The following is a 19836-nucleotide window of genomic DNA, read 5'->3' on the forward strand; positions in this document are numbered from 1 at the left end:
CATAGAAGTAACCTGACTGAAAAAGTGGGAAGGTAATTTGCCAAAATCCAAATGCGTCAGCTCTGATTCACTGAAATCTAGAATCAGGATTCCATAAAAGGTGGAATAAAATTGCATTTCTTTGCTGGGCCTTACCAAGAAGAGTTCATTTAGATCTGATAGAACAGCTTCATGCTTTATATTTAGTGAGTGATGGGAATAGCTTCATGAAAAAGTTGTTTCAGAATATCCAATATGTGTAAATAGCCTTTAGAAAGAAGAGTCTAAGAAATAGTATGAACAATAAAAAGACTTAAAAGTTTTTTATTAAATAGAAAATAAATGTCTAGCAATGGAATGGTGGTGTTTCAGAGTTATCCTAGATGGCAATATTGGCAAAGGTTTAATTTTCCTTTTGCATTCCTTTTGTGCAGTCTTCAAAAAAAAGCAAAGGCTCTGTACAGCCGTGCTCTGGAGCCTGCTGCTGGATGGCAGAGTGCACAGAAAGCACTCTCAGAATAGCAACTGAATCCACAAATAGCTTTTCTGCTTTTACATCTTGGTTTAGTATGACATCATAAAATGCTTTTTTAACAGCTGTTATTTGGGAAAAATATTCATTTTCCAGCGGTCTCTTCATTTGGTCTGCATTTCAGTAATTTGTTGCTTATGAAAAGGTTGACGTCAGGTACTGAATAGTGTCTGAAGGTTTATAATATCATTTGATGCTTTTCCTGGAAGCACAATCAGTGTGTTGGGGCTTTTTCAATTGCGAAGTAATAAAGGCTTCTCTCTTTCACTATTAAACTTAGGGGAAAACATTAAGGACGAAATGAAAGGGAATATGCCCCTCCACCCTAAAAAAGTCTTCAAACACATCTGCAGAGGAACTGTTAAATGTATCTGAATGTGCCCTCCACTTCCCTTCCTCTCATTTGCTGCTGGTAGGTGGCAGCAAATGACTTTCCATAACTTAAGGGAGGGCAGTGACTTCAGAACTGAAAAAACAGCTGTGAAAAGTAAAAAAAAACATCTCGGCTCCCTCACAGACCCAGCAGAAGAGCCATTTTGAGCAGAACATGCAGGCACATGTAACTTCATGGATTCAGATTGCACTTCTCCCTCCCTAGAAAGGAGAGCTGAAAGACATTGGGAGCTTCTGTAAACTGCTCCAGAGGTACCAGGACTGTGTATAGGGTATGGCCCTGGGTACGTGTGACTGTGCAAAGTTTTGACTTTGTTTCCTCCGTGGTGGTGTGACAGAGAATGACTCGAAAGGGTGTTTGTATTTTTTCTTCTGTGGTACAGAAAGGTGAATGAATTGGACTTTTTCCAGTCCTGCTTTTAGGATCTCACAGATTTACATCGTCCTTGTTTATTCACAAGCTGAGGGAGGTGAATAATTTTCAGACAGAAAAGTAAAACTGATTTGCCATTTCATTAACAAAGTGATACTACAAAAACACAGTAAAAAGACAAAAGTTGTGTAAAAGTGACTGACACTCTAATAATGTCTGGATCCCTCTCATGCAATGCTTTTGTGCACAGCTGATTTGCTCAGTTCAGATTTCTGGCTTTCATATGACCAAGTTCCTGCTTTAAAAATGTTTCCATCATTGATCTTAGCCCTTTTATAAGTGACTTTGTTTATGGAGTACAGCCACGTGATTCTGCAGAACCCAAATACTGTTTGACACCAATGGGTACAAGATATGTAATACTGAGAAAAAAATCATACTGGAGTAGTGTCATAGAGCGTGACAATACAGTTAATTATAGAAGTATTAATTGTGACTTGCATAAATCAGAACCATAATAAAACTGAAACTGGTTCATCTGGATTTCTCAAAATCAGATAAAGATACACAGAGAAAATACTAAATATTTCATACAGAAGCATAACAATTTCATATAAAAATTTCTGTAAAAACTTTGGTTTCTGTGTGCTTGGAACAAGCAATTCTTTGAAGAGCAGACAGACTGAAGCCAGGCTGCCTACAGACTTCTGCATCTCAGCTGGTATTTCTTTTTGTACCTGAGTTTAGTCCCTTTTCTGTTATCTCTACTTACACCTGTGTAGTTTTCTGCCCTTTTCCCCTTCAGATTGCCTCAGCAGTAAACTCTGGCAGTGATAACTGGCTATTAAGCTTTAAAAATCAGATAGCAGGATCAAATTACAGTGGACGTTAACTTTTTGAGCCTGATTCTCTCTGCTTCCCCAACATCCACCTTAGAAACTAAAAAAATCCCCAACAAACTATGCAATCTCATTGTGAGATTTGACTGAATTTGCACACTGGGTTTAAAAATGATTCAGCTGGGGGAGGACACATGCACTTAGTGTGTCAGTGTGTCTAAAGTGCATCAGTTTTGCTTCCTTTGGAAGTAAGGCTGAAAGAGCATGATCACAGAAATTAGGAAACAGAGTCTAATGACCTGCTTTTGGTGGTTGAGTGGTTTCAACTATGTGTACAGAAAAAGAGCAAGGTTACCACTTAACTGCTACCAGAAATTACAGTGGGACCTTTATATACTCACTTCAGATCTGAATGAAGTTAAAGTAGTGATGACTAAAGCTAAAACCAGGTTTTTAGTAATGCCTAGGTGTCATGGCATGTGACTTGGGCATAAAACATAAAGAAAAAAAATCTTACAGATTACTGAGATTATTACTGATTACTGAGATTATTATAAATAGCATTATTTGCTTACTGTTTAAAATATGTTATCATCAAAAGGCACTTGCTATTTCACAAATACAGTAATTTGATTGCAGAAAATCTCAAGGAATTAAATATATGATAAATATGCTTGAGTACTGAAATCTGGGGAGTCAAGTAAACCAGAATGCACAATCAGAAAAAGCACAGATGCCATGTAGGGAGTAGTGTTCCTTCAGCATTTGGCAAATCTTTATTAGTCTTGTAATAAACTTTGGTTTGGCTTTGGTTTTCTTCAAACTTTTTCGAAATTTGCAGTATTTAATTTGCTTTCAGTGTTACCTAAAGAAAAAATGAACAAGTTGGTTTCCGATTATTTTACCAAGGTGCTTGAAATATTGCATGTAAGTATTATGACACACCAGCTACTTCCTTGGGAATAGGATTACAATTTGACCCAGAGCGTTCTGGAGACACCTGGCGGTAGAATTTGTGACCCTGAGAATCTGTGTTTACATAGACATAACCCAGAGCATCTGGATGAAGTCCTGGGCAGACCTCCTGCTTCTTTGGAGTATATTCAGTGCGATACAAAGTTTCATCTTTAAAAGGAACTGCAGTACCTACAGTATGTGCAGGTTTGAAACTTTGAGGTGGATTGGCCTGATGTGGTGTGTAATGGGATCTGAAGGTAGTTAAATTAGAAAATCTTCCTGTGGGTTTTTGAATTTGCGGTTCTTTCTTAATAATCCCTCGCGGACAGACGCTCCAGGGTTGAAAATCTTCTTTTGTAGTAGTCTTCCCTTGAAAAGGGCCAGTGGTTCTTCTTCCAGGAGCTGGTCTTATGGGAGCTCTAGGAGCAGCCTTGTGTGAAATGTAATCAAGACGGTTCGAGGAGTGGAGATCCATCTTGTCTGTGGGTGGAACGTACTCTCTTGGCTTGTGGAACTCGGGCGTGGTGACCAAATATGGCTGATAGCGTTCCTGGAATTCAGTGGTTCCTTTGAAAGGATCAGATCCAAGTTTTCTACTTTCAGGCTTGCAGCTTTTTGCTTGTTCCCCAGGTATCCCTTTAAAATCTCTCTGGTGAGTTGTGAGATCTTCAAAGGGTTGGTCACTTGGCTTGTACTCCTCTTTTGGCCTTACAAACAGGGGCTCCATCTCATGGACAACGTACGCGGTGCGATGGATGGTGTTACCATCGAAAGGCCCCTCTGGCAGCTTGGTGTCACAAGGTTTGCAGCTCTGGGGGGGATTGGGTTGCCTAGGAATGTAGTCATCTTGAAATGTAGAAGGATTTCCAAACTTCTCCGAAGGTGGCTCATACGGACGCTCCACCTTACAGGATTCCGTTCTTTGGCTTTTCCATAACCTATAGTGATCTGTAAGGCACAACCAAAATTCCACCATGCAGATGTTATTACTTAAGACCATTCCTTTAAAATGAAGACAAATTCTTCTGGTAATAAATCTTGCAAAACAAAGAAAATGGATGTAAGTGAAAATGATAATTTTATCTGCATGTTTGCGATCTGACAAAATCGTCTTCTATTATAGTGTGTGATAAAAGCAGACCCCAAAAAACTGCACCTGATGCCCTATTTTGACTATTTTCTCAACAGAAACAAAACAGAAAATAGCCCTATACGAGTTTTATATACAGTATCTTCCATTTTACTTAAAAGATTTAGCACCTTTGTGCCGACCATTGTAATAGGATAATTTGTGTCGAGACAGATCATTACTAGGATGATGTATATGTAAGCTATACCATACACAAGGAGAAACCTAAACCCCACTTCTGACCTACTCTGTGGAAAAATAAGTCACATGAACTAAAACTACCCAAAAGATCCATTGCACCTTAATTTCCATCCACTTTTGCTTAAGATAGCCTAACCGAGTATATGTTAGAATTCCCTTGTAGCAAAGCAAACCTCAGAGAGGGGTTTTAGTTTAGAAGCCAGAAGTCTCCCCTCAACAATTGGAATGCAAAATGTTTTAGGGTATTGTCACCTGCTTTCTAGTATGTTTTACTCCCTGTCCCAAACGAACAAATCCAGTTTCTAATACAGGTAATTCCAAATATTCCCTTCACCTTGGTTATTTCTCTTCCTATAGGTGGCATACATTCTTACCTTGGTAGGTTGGGATGGTATCCACTTTTGCTCCTGAAGTGTGTTTCCTCTCTCGAGGCCTTGCTAATGTCACCGGTCCTACTTTATGAGGATTATAATCTCTCTGGTATATGGTTCCCAGGTCAATCTTCCCTGACTTTGGTCTGTATTCTGCTTGTGGCCGAAAAGGTGTCTTCACATCATATGGTAAATAATCTGATCTGAATTGGGGAAAAGAAAACACTGGTTAAAAAATTCATTTTTTCCTTATGAAGTCACTTTAATTTTTCCACTCTATGGAAAAATAACGAAATGTTTACTCTGAAAAATTATCAGACACCATATATTGGAGGGACAGCAAAAAGGAGAGAAAACTATGGTACATAAATCTAGGGTCTCTGATGCATGATAGAGCCTTTATTCAAAGGTAGATGGCGAAGTAAGTTTTTAACACTCCGAGTCTCATTCACACTTTAACAATATTATTTAAAGTGTCTGAAAGGAGACTTACAAAATTGCTATAATTCTGCAAAGAAATGGTCAGAAAGCAGGAGCAGAGCACAGCTGAAATTAGGACAAGTGGTAGCATTTACTGATTGCATGTGGAGAATGGAATATAATCAGAAACAGCATTTCACTGTTTTTGTATGGGCACATTACATTAAAAGGGTGTATATTACATGTGTGGGTGTTTAAATAGTCCATACAAGCACGTGACCAATAGAAAGGCACTTGGCCATTCTATTTAAGTCTCTTTTTTTTTTGATAAACAAAGAAGTTTCACCAGATGCCCTCATAGCTTAAAAGAAAAACAACAATAATGGAAAAGTAAATGTTGATGCCCCTGTCACATCACTAGCAATGAATGGGTGATATCTTTTTCTAATTCTTTGAAAGATGCTCTTTAATTCTGTAAGCTTAGCATCAGTCTGTGCACAGACAGGACAGATATTCTGAACCCCTTTACAATTTGCTTTCTTAAAACGAATAATTTTCTTAAAACTAATAATCTGAATAAAAAAATCAATAAAAATACCCTTATTCCTTTTTCTTGAGATTTCATTTCCCCACTGTCTTAGATTCTACATGTATTACAGAAAGTTCTCAAGCTTGACAGGTTTTCCATAAGACCTACATTTCCTAACAGGCTGAAAACAAAGACAAAAATTTTAGATTCTCTTCACAGGTTACAGGCTGCTGTAAAGAATGCAAATCTGGCGGTACCCATGCTTTGCTATTTTTTAGGACCTTTTTGTGGTAACTCTATTTCTATACTCAACATTTATACTTTAAATATGCAAAATGTGTAAAGGATGCAATGACTGCATTTTGAGAAGATTGCAATACAATGTTTAGTCCCCACTTAAAAAAACAAAGAATGAGAAACTTTACAGAGTAATTATAAACCATTGTTTGAAAATATTTACTTGAATGTTGAGATGCTGTCCATTCTCCCCTGATCCTGTGGGAACTGTGGTTTTGGCTTACAGCTCTCGGGAGGGCAGACGTTGCCATAGCCGGGGTATTTCTCCAAATACTCAGTTTTGTGGCACGGCTGCAGGGAATCATCGTAAATCTTCGTGGGCTTATGGCAGCAGCGATGGCGTCTGGGTCAAACACATCAGAGCAGAGAATTTGGAATAGTTTCATTAAAGAGGAAAAGCCATACTCTGTCTACTGGGAGTGAATAACAAATGGGGAAGATTGAACAATGTCAGTAGTTTTTGTTTAAAATCTTTTCTGAGTGATAAAACCACAAAATAGTGTGCTGATGGCACAGGTCCCAGAGCACATTATACTAACAGAGTAATAAAGGCAGTATCAGCTGGGACTTAGTCCTTGGTGCAGAATACAAAGCATGGATAGAGTTGATTTCAACTCTCCAATTGATGCTACCACCAAGATGCACTTTCTTCTTGTCTGTAATCTTTCCTGATGTTACTCATTTTATCTGTAAAAGTAATGAACTATGCTTCGTTTCTTGTCTCCCATGGTCCCTTTTTTACTGTCTTACCTTATCACTTGTCCTTTTATTTCTGTACTCTCACCTATTTTCACCACTACTGATTAACACTTTTTGATTACAATTTTAGTGGTGTGAAATCTCATGTGCATTCCTAGTGCTCTGCAGGCCACTTATGACTTGTCAAGCTTTTTTTTTTTTTCTCCAAGGACTGACTAAATTCTCTATCCAAAACACATGTTTATTTAGAAGTAATGACATCTCTTTTTCTTACAGATTTTATTTCAATTCTACCTGCTTCTCATTGATACTTCTATCAATGACAACATTGTGCAAAAAGGTGTTGGGAGGTATATAATGACAATTTATTATTTATACCTTGTTGTTTTGCATAAATGATCCATGACATTAAAATTTAGATGTTCTTATTGTTTTGAAAATCTTGTTATATTCATTCTAATTTGCATAATGCACATCTCTGGCTGACCTCAAGGAAATACAGAATGACAGGTCTTCCTCCTACTTACGGCTCACAACTTGCAATGCAAAGGGGAAAAAAAATAAATAATTTTTCAAGTAAACAAGTATTGTAAAATTCTGTACATGAAAAGGAAAGATATCTAAAACCCAAGAAGGGCAAAAGTGTACAGCTCTTAGTGAGTACAAATAAATTCAAGTCTCAGGAAGCTAGATATCCAAGGAATATTTCAAAGATTTGCAAAGAATTTTAGCTAGCACTGAGTACCAAAAAGGAAAACAATAAATTAAAGCAAGGTGAAATAGAATACAGAAACAGACACAAAGGACTCCTGCTGGGAAAATGAAAAAATGAAAATGAAAATAACACTGAAAGAAGTTCTTGGAGACTGGAGATCCTAAAGCTGGTATTAGTTTGTGGTGCCTGAGTTTGCCAGCTCAGTAGTTCAAAAAATGAGAAATAAAGTAGCCCTGTCTAAGAATCCACATCCTTTTGAAGCTTCGTTTACTCCTTTTCAATCAAGTCAATTAACAATTGAGAGAACTTTTCAAAACATAGCAGGGAAAGGAAAAAGGAAGAAGAGGGAAAGAACAGGAAAGGTAGGAAAACAAGGAGGTAAGTGTGTGCTATTTCCCACTGCAGTGGTTGCTTGTCATTACATTTGTCATGAAATTCATTTTCACCTTAGTAATGTTTTTTTTTTTCAGAAAGTACAAACAGCATATGCTGTGTCATGTAGCATCTAAAAGTAACAGCTAAGCAGAAACAAAAGACATTGAATGGATGAAAGCTGGTTGAAATACAGGTTATCAAATTATAATGTTCTTCACATATCTTTTGGCATGCAATTCGAAGGAGTTGGAAACAATTATTCATCTGTAAAAGCTTCACTCTGACAATCTTCAGTTTGACATAAGCTGGTCCAGAAGACCAACCACCAGACAAAACACCTTCTGTGTTCTGGGGTCACCGTTCTTATATTTTGTAAGCAATGTTGTGAGTATATCCCACGTATTTGCTGGATGGACATGCTACAAACTGAAATGGATACTAAAAAAATAATTACTGCAGAGTGAGCCTATAGTTCTTGGTAGATTCAACACAGAGGTGAAAGCAATCTACTCTTATCTCTTCAAGGAAAGAGGTGGTTGCAATTTTATTAGAATTTATCGTTGAACTAAAAATGTCCTTCAAACCACTAATTTCTAGTGTATAAAATAATTCTGAACACACTCTAACTGTGCACAAAATTACTTGGAATCGGATGAGATTTTTGAGGAAGTTCCTACATCCTACTCTGTGTTGTGAAAGTACTTTGAGTTGGCCTGAAGGGTAACGAAAAATTACCTTATGAATTTGACTTGGAGAAGAGATTAGGGGTGTTTTGGTTAATTGATAAATTTGCTTTAGGATGTTGTTGAATTTAGAATGTTTTCCAAGTGCTAAACCAAAATTTTTTACTTAGATAAAAATTTTATAAAACTAATTATATAAGGCATCACAATGCTTGGAATCATCAGAGAAGACAGATTACAGCTCTGATAAATGAAATATGTTGCTTCGAGTTTGACCTGAACTCCTTGAGACACTGATTATTTTTAACTTCTTCCTTGTATTTATCTTCATTTCAACCCCAGAGTTACTGATAATTCAAATAAATTTGGTGAGAATATCCCTTTTCCCATGACTGACTGGCACTTGCTTTGATGGATTATTATTCCTTCCCCTCTTTGTGGGAGACTATCTTGTGTCTTGGTCTGAATAGAATCTCAGCTAAATAAAAGTGACAGTACATTGGCTCTCTTGTGCCAAATGTTCTTGTTCTGATTATTTTAGTAGAATGCTGGTGACTTTAACTTATTTAAGGCCTGGCATACATACATTTGTTTTTTTACACAATGCTAGCAAGACCCTTGAAATTTTATCCCAAAGCATTTTCCTCCCTGAGAACTAGACTAATAATGATAAAAGTTTCATATTTATCCTAATAGAAAACTTACCACCCCTCCACAAACACAGCTCAAAGCTTTTATTTTTTATTTATTTTTTGCCAGTGCATACACTATGGTCTGGAAGACAGAAATGATGGATGGACACTGCATTGAGAGTCATCTCCTTTCCTACTGTTGACAGGAGATCTGGTAGTTTTTACAGGGTTTGTTTGTATTTATATGTGGTCAAGTATGATGGCTTAAGTAACCTAAATTTTAGGGAAATCTTCTTTTTTTTAACTTACATTTATTCAGGAATATAGATTTTTATGATAATGACAACAAAGGGACAACAAATGGGGGAAGGCTGACAGATTGAGAGGAAGCTAAAGCAGTAGTTTATTTTTGTGTCTCAAAACAACTTCTATGCTTTTGTAGGCTGTGATTATCTTTTACAGCAGACAAATACTATTCTTGAGTGCAGAAAATTCATCTACCACACAGGCTTTATTCTTCTTTGGAAGGCAGATTTAACATCCTGTATTTGAGAAAGCAGAATGAAGTCCTGTCTTACTGGCTTTGCTCCCCTGTAAGTTTTTCCAGTGTTTTTTTAATTCTCTTAATAGATAGGGAAGATTGTTTCCTTCTATTTTATTATTCAGAATTAAGCAGTAATTATCCCTGCATAAAATTTCCTGCAAACAGCTAAATGATAATGTCTACAAAACATTAGATATTCATAGTTGCTTTGAAGTCTCTGCTAAGCTGTGTATGCATTCCAATGTCCAGGTAACGCTGCCAAGTGACCAAGCAGCCTTCCCCTGAAAACAGAAACACTATACACTGAAGCAAACACAATGTTCTGCCTAAACCAATAATGGCTTAAGATTTTATTGACTGTAAAAACTTCAGTGAGGTTTATTTTAAACCACAAGCTTTATGCATGTTTAATTCAATTATTATTAAACTGGGGTTTGGATGGAGAATTTTTGATTGAGTTGAACCTCATTTTGTGCTGTCTCATCGTGTTATCTCACCATCTTTCTATTTGAGCCCAAGCCAGGTTTGTTATCTCATCATGAAAACAATGAGCTCCAACTCTTCATTAATCTAGGACTTTTGAAACAAATTTATGGGGCAAAATTTACCACAGGCTTGGCCAAAAAGAACATGAGGAGCTTTATTCAGTGCCTGCCTCACATCTCTGTCTACAGATGGAAAACAAAGGTGGCTGATGAACAGATAGACAGACTTCCCACACAGAAACAGATAGAGGGTGCCTGCTCTGCAGACTTTGAGATGAAACTTGTGGGTCTTGGTGCACTTTGCAACCATAGGGTTTGTCCTATACTTCCAAAAAATATTGAGCACACCTCTGTGATCTTATAATGACCATTCATGTATGTTGTTGTTAGATTTTTTTTTTTATTAACTGAATCTTTGAGTAGTAGGATGATTATTTTTGTGATTTTTTTGTGGGTTTTTTTTTTTAATTTCAGAGAAGAAATTGAAAATATCAAGAGTTGTGACTTCAACTTGTGAATATATATGTAAGTTTTCAAAGGGTTAAGTCCCTTATTATTCTGGGAAACATGATTTTTTTGGGTTTTTTTACCAATGGCATTGATAATATTGCTTATAGACCTGTAATAGTAATTTTCCATCAAAAATTGCCTACTGTACCCTCTTGTGCCAGCCTCCCTGGTCAAAGAGGCTATAGGACAATGATGAACTGTTTGTCTCTCTATGGGATCATGGAATGTAAAGCAAAGTGTTGAGTGCTACTGGATGTGATGGCAGAAGGGCAGATACACTAAATCTCTTTCAAAGGCTGCAGTGCTTGCACAGGTTTCTGACAAGGTTGCCAGAACTCTTCTGAAGGTTCCTTTGGTGCAGTCCTTCAATGGGAGCCGGCTCTGCTTTCTGGAAAAGCTTGATTCTGATTTAGTCTGGGTGGCTTTCAAAGACTGTCTCCATTCTATTCAATTTTAGTCTGTTTAAGACCTTCTTTTACCCCTACCTGATTTAAATGTAAATGTACTACTTTACATTTACTGAGAATGTGCTCCTACTTGGGTCCTACTCTCCAGTGGCCCGGGGTGCTGCTTACATTATCAATGAGCTTGGAAAAGGCCTCTGAGATTATCGAGTCCAACCTGTGACCAAACGCCACCAGACCATGGCACTGAGTGCCATGTCCAGTCTCTCCTTAAACACCCCAAGGGCCACTGGCTGCATCACCTCCCTGGGCAGCCCATTCCCATGCCCAATCACCCTTTCTGTGAAGAAATTCTTCCTAATGTCCAACCTAAAGCTCTTCTGGTGCAGCTTGAGACTGTGTCCTCTCGTCCTGTCACTGGTTGTCTGGGAGAAGAGGCTGAGCCCCAGCTGGCTATGATCTCTTGCAGCGAGTGATAAGGTCACCCCTGAGCCTCCTTTCCTCCAGGCTGAACACCTGCAGTTCCCTCAGCTGCTCCTTGCAACACTTGTGCTCCAGACCCTTCCCCAGCTCTGTTGCCCTTCTCTGGACACGCTCCAGCCCCTCAATGTCCTTCCTGTCATGAGAGGCCCAAACTGGCCACAGGATTCAAGGTGTGGCTTCACCAGCGCTGAGTACAGGGTGTTCCTGCCACAGGCCTGGTGCCACTGGCCCTCTTGGCACACGCTGGCTCGCGTTCAGCTGCTGCTGACCAGCACCCCGGGCCCTTTCCCGACGGGCACTTTCCAGCCCTCTGCCGCAGCCTGTGACGCTCTGTGGGGTTGTTGTGACCCAAGGGCAGCACCCGGCCCTTGGCCTTGTTGAACCTCCTACCACCGGCCTCGTCCCACGGATCCAGCCTGCCCAGATCCCTCTGCAGAGCCTTCCTACCCTGCCGCAGCCGGTACTGGCACCAGCTCGGTGTCGCGGGCGAGTGTGCCGAGGGAGGTGGGCGCTCGCTCGGTGCCTCCCTCACTCACCCGCAGGAGCAGATCTCGCAGAGGCAGCGCGGCAGCCCCATGCCCGGCCCGCTCGGCCGCCCCGGCCGGTAACCAGGGACGCTCCGCGCGCGGCATCCGCGGCCCCGGCCCGGCTTCCGTCCGGCGTCACGGGGCGGGATCGGCGGCGGGGCGGGCGCGGCTTCCCGGCAGCGGCGGCGGAGCGGGCACAGGTGCGTGTGCCCCGCGCCGGCAGGGCCTGGGCAGCGCGGCTGGCCCGGCTCGGCCCTCACCCCGCGGGCGGGCGAGCGGGCAGGGCTGTGCCTCTCCTGGGGCGGCCGCGGGGCAGCGCGGCCGTGCCCGCTCGCAGGGGCGGGAGGAGAAGGCGAACCAGGGCCGGAGGTGAACCGTGAGGTTTGTGCCGCTCCGGAGGGCTCCGTATTCGCTCCCAGCCCGAGCTGCGCCCACCCGCGCTCCTGAGCCGCGTTCCGAAGCGCAGGCGCGGCCCGCGGTTTCTGCTCTCCGCTGTCCCGGTGGGGGCCGAGGGTTCGTGACGCGCTCCGCGTGTCGCGGGAGGTTCCCCCGGGAGCGGCTCTCAGCGCAGTCTGCGTCGTTAGAAACCAAAGCGTTTCCTCAGGCTGCCTCCTCAGTAAAATAGTTTGCTCTGTTCGCAGAGTTAGCCGGCCATGGTGCTCGCGAGCGTGGAAAAGATGGTTGGCCTGCAGAAGAAGGCGTCCGGCATCAGGAATATCTGTATCTTGGCCCACGTGGATCACGGTAAGGCAGGTGTTGGTGTCTCCTCCTCGAGAGGAGACTTGCGTGTGTTTGAGTGGTGGTGAGATGCTTTGAGTGGTGGTGAGTGCTTACTGTTCGAAAGCAGTAGGTTTTTTTGTGGATTTAGCTTTAAACTGTCTTTATTTACTCTTCATTCGGAAGAGTAAATCTGCTTATGCACCTTTTTCTTGGCCTGATGGAGCTTGTCTTTTACATAAAAGAGCGTCACACTGTAATAATTTAAAGTAGTTGAAATTGAATGTTTTCTACTTCTACGGTGGTGAATGTTGGCATGAATTTAATATGTTTGAGAGGCAGAATGATATTTTTCTATGTTTGCTTAATAGAACAAATTTTTTATGTAGGTGGAAATATAAGCACTTTTTTAACAACACGTATTTTGCTTGTTATATTGAGGTTCTGATACACTGTTATTTCAACTGCTTTTCTGGTCATGACAGGTAAGTTTGCATCCACTCTTCAAAAATAAATTTGTGTGCACCAACAGGTGAAGCTGAATAATTGGATTTGGGGTTTTTTTTAAGTTAATTTGTACTTTTGTGGTGTTTTATAGCCTTTATTAGTGTTGATATCTTAGAATAATGTATGTTGCATATTCTGCCATCTTTTGTATTCATTTAGTCTAAGAATTTTATTTTTCTTTTCAGGCAAAACTACTCTAGCTGATTGCCTTATATCTAGCAATGGAATAATCTCCAGCCGCTTGGCAGGAAAGGTAGAGTTACAGTGTCACTTCTGACAGACTTCTGGTGTGTACATGCTGGGATTGTAAATTCTTGATCATTAAGGAAGTTCCATTTATAGTCTTGCTAAACCTTGTTGTCTCACCGTCATACTCTGACAGCTGATAAGTAAATTGTGAAGGTATTTCTACAGATTTACCATCTCTTCTCTTGTTTCTGTACTCAGCTGAGGTATCTCGACAGTAGGGAGGATGAACAGATCCGAGGAATAACAATGAAATCGAGTGCAATTTCACTGCACTTTGTGAAAGGTAGGTTGTTGATGCTGGCATGTATACATTTTAATATATATTTCTGTTAATTTTCCCTGTCTCTTCGTTGTTGCTGTTGTGATCTTTGTGTGCAACTTTTACTTTTATGTTTCTCAGTGTTAGGCCATGATTCTGCAGAGACTTAGGCAAGTAACAGTCAGCCAGGGTAATTGAGTTCCATCTCAGGGTCAGGAAGAGCATCTTCAATCATATCTGTGAGTGGAGAACATGAGAGTAGTTGCTTCATCTTTTTATTTTAGATATAAATATGTATATTTTGATCTTAAGTCTTGAATTATTGTCACTTAAAGGCAAGGCCTTCTTTCAAAAAACCCCAAGTTCTAGTACAGTCTTATTACTTTGTTGAGATGCCTGTTACACTGTGCTGTAAGGGTTTTTATAGTGTAGTTAGTGTCAGGACATTAAAAAATAATAGCTGAAGCAGTATAACTGGGTGGCTGGAAGAAATATTTTTGAAAACTGTTCTGAAATATTAATTTATTGTTTGATCCTAGGTGATCAGGAGTATCTGATTAATTTAATAGACTCCCCAGGGCACGTGGATTTTTCTTCAGAAGTATCTACTGCTGTCCGACTCTGTGATGGTTGCATCATAGTGGTGGATGCTGTTGAAGGAGTCTGTCCACAGGTGAAATAAAGTGTGTTAAGTAGAGAAAGAGGGGAGCAAGCAAAGTCTGAAGTGGGTTATATAGAAATAAAAGATGAGCTGTTTAAGAAGTTTTACAAAACTTTTAATAAATGGCAATGCAGTTGAGGTATGAGAGTGAGTAGGGAAAATCATAGTTGTGCTGAAAAACTGAACAGTGCTGGTGAGTGGGTGTAGAGATGCAGGGTTGAAGCAGTGAGTATGCCATTTTTCAGGTAATGGAATGTTTTGATAGAGAAAAATCTTAAGGGGAGTAATTTCATGTATTTACGTGGGCTTTCAGGGTTTGGAAAAGAATATACAAAATAACACTGAGGTTGCTTTTTTTCATGGCTTACTTTCCTAAGTAGTTTGGTTTTTGTTATTATGGGTGGTTTTGCCATGAAATCCCACCATTCTGCAGAACTCTTCAGTCACTAACACTGTATACCGTGGGAGTCAAATTTCTGGTTTGAGTGTCAACCTGTCCTTTATGTTTATTAAATTTTAGAATTATGTTTTAATTTTTATTGATGTTCTATCTTTTGGGTGCTATCAGGCTTTCTGTAGTGGGTTTTTTTAAACTCTTTCCTTCCCAGACTCAAGCTGTCCTGCGGCAGGCGTGGCTGGAAAACATCCGTCCAGTCCTGGTGATTAACAAAATCGACCGCTTGATTGTGGAGCTGAAGCTCACCCCTCAGGAAGCATACCTGCACCTTAAGAATATCTTGGAACAGGTATTCATGCTGCAGTGTCATTTCTCACAGCAGATTTTGTGGCACTATGTAACATCCAGTCTGATTTTTAACATTGAGATGCATCTTATGCCTCATTGGTTTTGAGGTTAGTTCAGAATGCCTGTGATGGAGAAAAGAGTAGTAAATGCCTCTTGACAGGTCATCAGGAAAGGTTGTCATTTTTAGAAATAATATGCTGAATGGTTTGTTCTTCTGTTAAATTGCTTAAAGTTATTGGAGGTACACAAATGTTAGACTGTTCCTGATATTGATGGATTTGTGTAGCAATAAAGTTGATTCATCTTTCACACTGTAGTTTAAGTTGGCCTCAAACTTTTTTCCCCTGCCCTGAGCTCACTTGGAAGCACTTATCTGCCTGGTTTCCCTTTGCCCTCTGTTGTTGTTTGTTTTGTTGGCAGGAGCAAGTTCCTGTTTCACCAATGAGACACAAAGTGTGTTCCATGTGGTACTCTATCTGACTCAGTCCTGGTGTGGCTGACTTTGACTTGGAAACTGCATGGTGTTAATGTCAGTCTCATAAACTCCTGTTGTCTCCAAATGTGTAGAATTAAGTGTGTTTTAAACTGCCAAATGAATCACAGGCGTGCTATCTTGTTAACAAAACTTCTCTTTTATGTTTTCGCGGGTGAGGAAATTGCGTTTTAATTGCAAGGGTTGTTAAAGAGTGAATAAATCTGAGGGTGTTTTTACATATCCTTCTCTAGATCAATGCAGTCACTGGAACACTTTTTACCTCCAAAGTGTTAGAAGAAAGAGCTGAAAAAGAAACAGAAAGTGAAAGTGTTTCAGACACAGCACCAGGAGATCAAGTTTATGACTGGAGTACTGGATTGGAAGATACTGATGATTCACACCTCTATTTTTCGCCAGAACATGGAAATGTAGTGTTTGCCAGCGCAATTGATGGCTGGGGTTTTGGGTAAGTTTGGGATTTAATGACTGACTTTTTTTTTTATAATTGATTACTGCTGTTAAAGTATTTCAGTTGCTTCATATTTTTAACGATGTTTTTTAGATTTTTCTGTGATAGGCAGCTGTGTATAAATCAATCACCTGTGTGACAGGGATCCCTGTTTTACTTACACAGGAGCTTCTGAGCCCACAGTAGGGTCCAGCCTAGCCGGGTAAACAGTATTTTATTACTTGCTGCCATTGGATAGACTGTAGCAGACAAGGCCAGAAGCTGCAGCAGGGCAGGAGCTGGTTCAGGGTACACTTCATTTTGGAGGGCAGCAGGGTGTGAGGAGTGCCCGTGTTCTGGTCGCTGGCCACGAGGTGGAGGCGTTGTCTTCAGCCTGAAATTGTGATTAGTGGGACACGTTCAGTGGTGACAGGGAATGTCTTGAGTACTGCAGAGCCCTTAAAGAAAATCATCTCCAGGATTTTTAAAGCAAAGCCAGACTCTTAAATAAGGTGCCATGCGTAGTTGTCTAACACAAACAGCTCTTGTAACTTCAGAGGAAAGGGTAAACAAAATGGGCTATTTCAGTTTAATTATCTTTCAAGACTGTTTTGTTTTTTCTCATGAACTGTCAGGCCCTGGCTCTAATAAATCATATAATGAAGGGGGAAAAAAGAACACTTTTCTTAATTACTTTCAAGAGGTTCTTCTGGACTGCTCGCCACAGTACTGTGTGGTGAAATACAGATCAGTGGAGCATTTTCTTAATCATGGAAAGTCTTGGTGGAATGGAAATCCATGCTGTTTCATGGTTGTGGGTTCTTTTCCTGAAGGTATTAGCAGAAAAAAATTAATTTATTAGGCAGTGCCAGCCTCATCCAATGTGGTAAGTACATATGGTTTTCTCCTAATCCTCAAGTGTTGAAAAATGCCATTAATAGATATACAGGAGCTGCTGGCACAAGAATCTTGAAAGTTCTCCCTGAATTGAGAGTTTAGGTAGTTTCTGGAAAAGAAATCTCTTTGGGCTTAGCTCAGAACTCACAGCTTATGTGTTGCTGACATGGACAGGTCCTTTTTTTAGCAGTGTAAAAACTTAAGAATTCTGAATTTCAAAGAAAAGACCATCACGTAGCACTGTTCTGTAAATAAGATTGTTGAGATTGTAACTGTGTATTTTTTTTTCTGCATGCACAGGGAGAAAATATGTGAAATTTTTTTTTTTTTTTTTATGTTCATTGAACATTTTCAGCAAGGACACCATAAAATGTTCAGGCCTCCCTCTCTGGGCCTAAGCAGGCTGCTTTTGTTAACTCATGGGTACTATTGGCTTTACAGCACACTTATGGCATCACAGTTTTATATAATTTTCTTGGGTTTACTCGTTATTAAAGTAATGATTCAAACAACAAGAAGTTTCATAAGTGGTTAATTAAGAATAATTACCACCATCTAATGGCTCAAGTGTGGCTTAAAAGAATCTTTTTAATGGTTTTTAACATCTACTGTTCTGGTCCCAGACCATAGTTAAGTGTGGCGTGGGAAGTCTTTCAAAGAATAAATTTCAGAGTCATCACTTAAGTATTTATAATGTTTGTATTATGCTTTGGAGTTTTTGATGAGGGGATAGTACGCAAATGTTTATTTCAAGTAAAGCCTTGAAGCTGACTTGAAACAAAACAAAGCCATTCAAATGCTGTTGATGTTTTAGATCTGTTATGACTAAATATTTTTGCAGGTGTAAATGTTAAGCAATGTGAACTAAAATGAAGACAATTGGAAAAGTGGGAGTAAAACAAGGCTTTGAGATTTTTGTGTGATTTTCACATAAGCTGTTGCTGTAAAAAACATTACACTTTTACCAAGATATGTTTTCTTTGCTTTCAGAATTGAACATTTTGCCAAACTGTACGGCCAAAAAATTGGAATCAAGTCTGCAGTACTTCTGAAGACTTTATGGGGAGATTATTATCTAAATACGAAAGCAAAGAAGATAATGAAAGGTGATCAGGTATGGAGAAAAAAATACAACCTGATTTTTATTTTGGAGTTCTTCTTTTTTTTTTTCTAATTCTGTTCTTCATACTGTATTCTGAAACTTGACCTCAGATCCAGTGTTACTGGAGGTATAAAGTCACCAGGATAGCCTTGCAGCACCCCTTGGAGCACAGAACATTCCAAAATTGACCCCTCAAATGCTGCATGGAGGAAATCCCATCTAAGAGTGTTCACTAAATAAGGGACATTGTGGCTTCAAGGTTTCAGCATAGAGTGAAACACACAAGATGAAAGGAAGATTAACAGTGCAGAAACAAGAGTAGGGACTGGGTCTCTGTCCTCTATGAAGAGCTCTTTCACAGCTAATGGTTTGGGATATTCACACTAAAGTTAAGAGAGGAGAAAGCAGTTTCCCTGTTTTCATGTAATCGTGATTTTTTTGCTGTTTACATAGGTGATGATTAATGGTTATAAAAAGGATGATAAGGAGGCTCAAGCTAGTCATGTGCCATATTTATCAGCTTTTTCTGAAATTGAAACCCTTGTCCTCCTTTTCTAAATTTCATGTTTGTTTTGTCCCTTATACCATTCTTATAAGACAGAGTTCTTGATTTTGAATAAAGGTTTTACATGCTCCTTATGAAAAGTGCAGTCTTAGGCCTATTGGAAAAGTGAGGAGTTGCTGATAATGAGCTGTTTTTATCTTCTACCAGTCAAAAGGAAAGAAACCTTTGTTTGTGCAGCTGGTGCTGGACAATATTTGGAGTCTGTATGAGGCTGTTATGAAAAGGTGAGAACATCTCTAAAGTTTTCATGGCATCTCTTTCCATGTGCTCTGGTGATTTTTTTCGAATACTCAAGAATTGTAGATACTGGTTATGTATTGCTAATGTGGTTTTTTTATCTGTTACTATTTTCCTTACAGGGACAAAGAAAAAATAGAAAAGATAGTCACCTCTTTGGGACTGAGAATTGGCGCCCGGGAGTCACGGCATGCAGACCCAAAAGTTCATCTAAATGCCATTTGTGGCCAGTGGCTACCAATATCTGATGCAGTCCTCTGTATCCTTAAAAAAGATACTATTTTTTGTTCTGTTGGCAGTTCTCAGGCTTCAGAGTGTGCTCACATATTTCACTGTGTGATTTGGTATAATTTTTTTTTCTGTGTGTATGTCTGTGCCTAAGCTAGCTGGACCTATTTTCTTGCTTGTAACATTACAAGTTACATAATCTACCATTATTTTTACATTTCTGCCAACTTTGTGCTTTTGCATCTTACTGTTAGGAAGCTAAGTTCTGAAACTGGAGGCAATTTGACAATACACCTTCATTATGTAGTTTATATTCAAGTTTTAGTGGTTTTCCTGAAGATGAAACCAATCTCCTGTTTACAATAGTATCATAGGTCATCTGTCCATGAAGTTCTGTAGATGTCTGGTGTTACAGTTCAGGCATAAAATTTCTTAATCCAAAATCAGCCTTTGCTGTTTGTCAGCTGGGCCCATTGTTTATAATATGATACCTCTTAAATTATGGTAGATGTGCACAAATTATTGATGCATAAATACTAATTACTTCTGTAGATCTTTCCCCAGTCGTGCTGTTCCTAGTTTCCCAGCTGCAGTTAGGGTGGGCCACCCCTCCTTAACTCTGCCCCTGATAAAGGGCAAAAAATTCTGGTGACCAGAGAGGGACCCGAA

The 19836-nt window shown here is 39.7% G+C and overlaps 2 protein-coding genes across 3 annotated transcripts in view; one reads left to right on the forward strand and one right to left on the reverse strand.

Annotated features, from left to right (window-relative positions):
- Positions 1–288: 288 nt before the first annotated feature.
- On the reverse strand, positions 289–12183 carry SAXO2 (stabilizer of axonemal microtubules 2). Its single transcript, XM_032122890.1, has 4 exons — positions 12087–12183; positions 6184–6363; positions 4778–4977; positions 289–4021 (listed from the first exon to the last, which is right to left on the reverse strand). Exons 1-4 carry the CDS (start codon positions 12125–12127, stop codon positions 3051–3053), a joined length of 1392 nt encoding a protein of 463 aa, XP_031978781.1. The 5' UTR covers positions 12128–12183; the 3' UTR covers positions 289–3050.
- A 50-nt stretch (positions 12184–12233) lies between these two features.
- EFL1 (elongation factor like GTPase 1) overlaps positions 12234–19836 on the forward strand; it is a 65157-nt gene continuing 57554 nt past the window's right edge. For both annotated transcript variants that reach the window (XM_032122852.1, XM_032122853.1), the window contains exons 1-10: positions 12234–12277; positions 12719–12821; positions 13487–13554; positions 13749–13833; positions 14349–14482; positions 15079–15216; positions 15942–16156; positions 18026–18149; positions 18850–18926; positions 19062–19198. In XM_032122852.1, the coding sequence (XP_031978743.1) occupies positions 12731–12821; positions 13487–13554; positions 13749–13833; positions 14349–14482; positions 15079–15216; positions 15942–16156; positions 18026–18149; positions 18850–18926; positions 19062–19198 (1069 nt within the window). In that variant the 5' untranslated portion in view covers positions 12234–12277; positions 12719–12730. The remainder of the gene's footprint in view (positions 12278–12718; positions 12822–13486; positions 13555–13748; positions 13834–14348; positions 14483–15078; positions 15217–15941; positions 16157–18025; positions 18150–18849; positions 18927–19061; positions 19199–19836) is intronic.

This window comes from Corvus moneduloides, chromosome 13 (genome assembly GCF_009650955.1).
Source record: "Corvus moneduloides isolate bCorMon1 chromosome 13, bCorMon1.pri, whole genome shotgun sequence".
In the NCBI taxonomy this organism is placed as follows: Eukaryota; Metazoa; Chordata; class Aves; order Passeriformes; family Corvidae; genus Corvus; species Corvus moneduloides.

Bases quoted from the DNA above. Each gene is read 5' to 3' on its own strand.
- SAXO2 (XM_032122890.1), bottom strand. From the start codon at position 12,127: ATGGGGCTGCCGCGCTGCCTCTGCGAGATCTGCTCCTGCGG. The intron at 6,364-12,086 runs GTGAGTGAGGGA...TGTTTGACCCAG, and splicing joins TGCGAGATCTGCTCCTGCGG to ACGCCATCGCTGCTGCCATA. The intron at 4,978-6,183 runs GTAAATATTTTC...TCCCCAATTCAG, and splicing joins GACAGCATCTCAACATTCAA to ATCAGATTATTTACCATATG.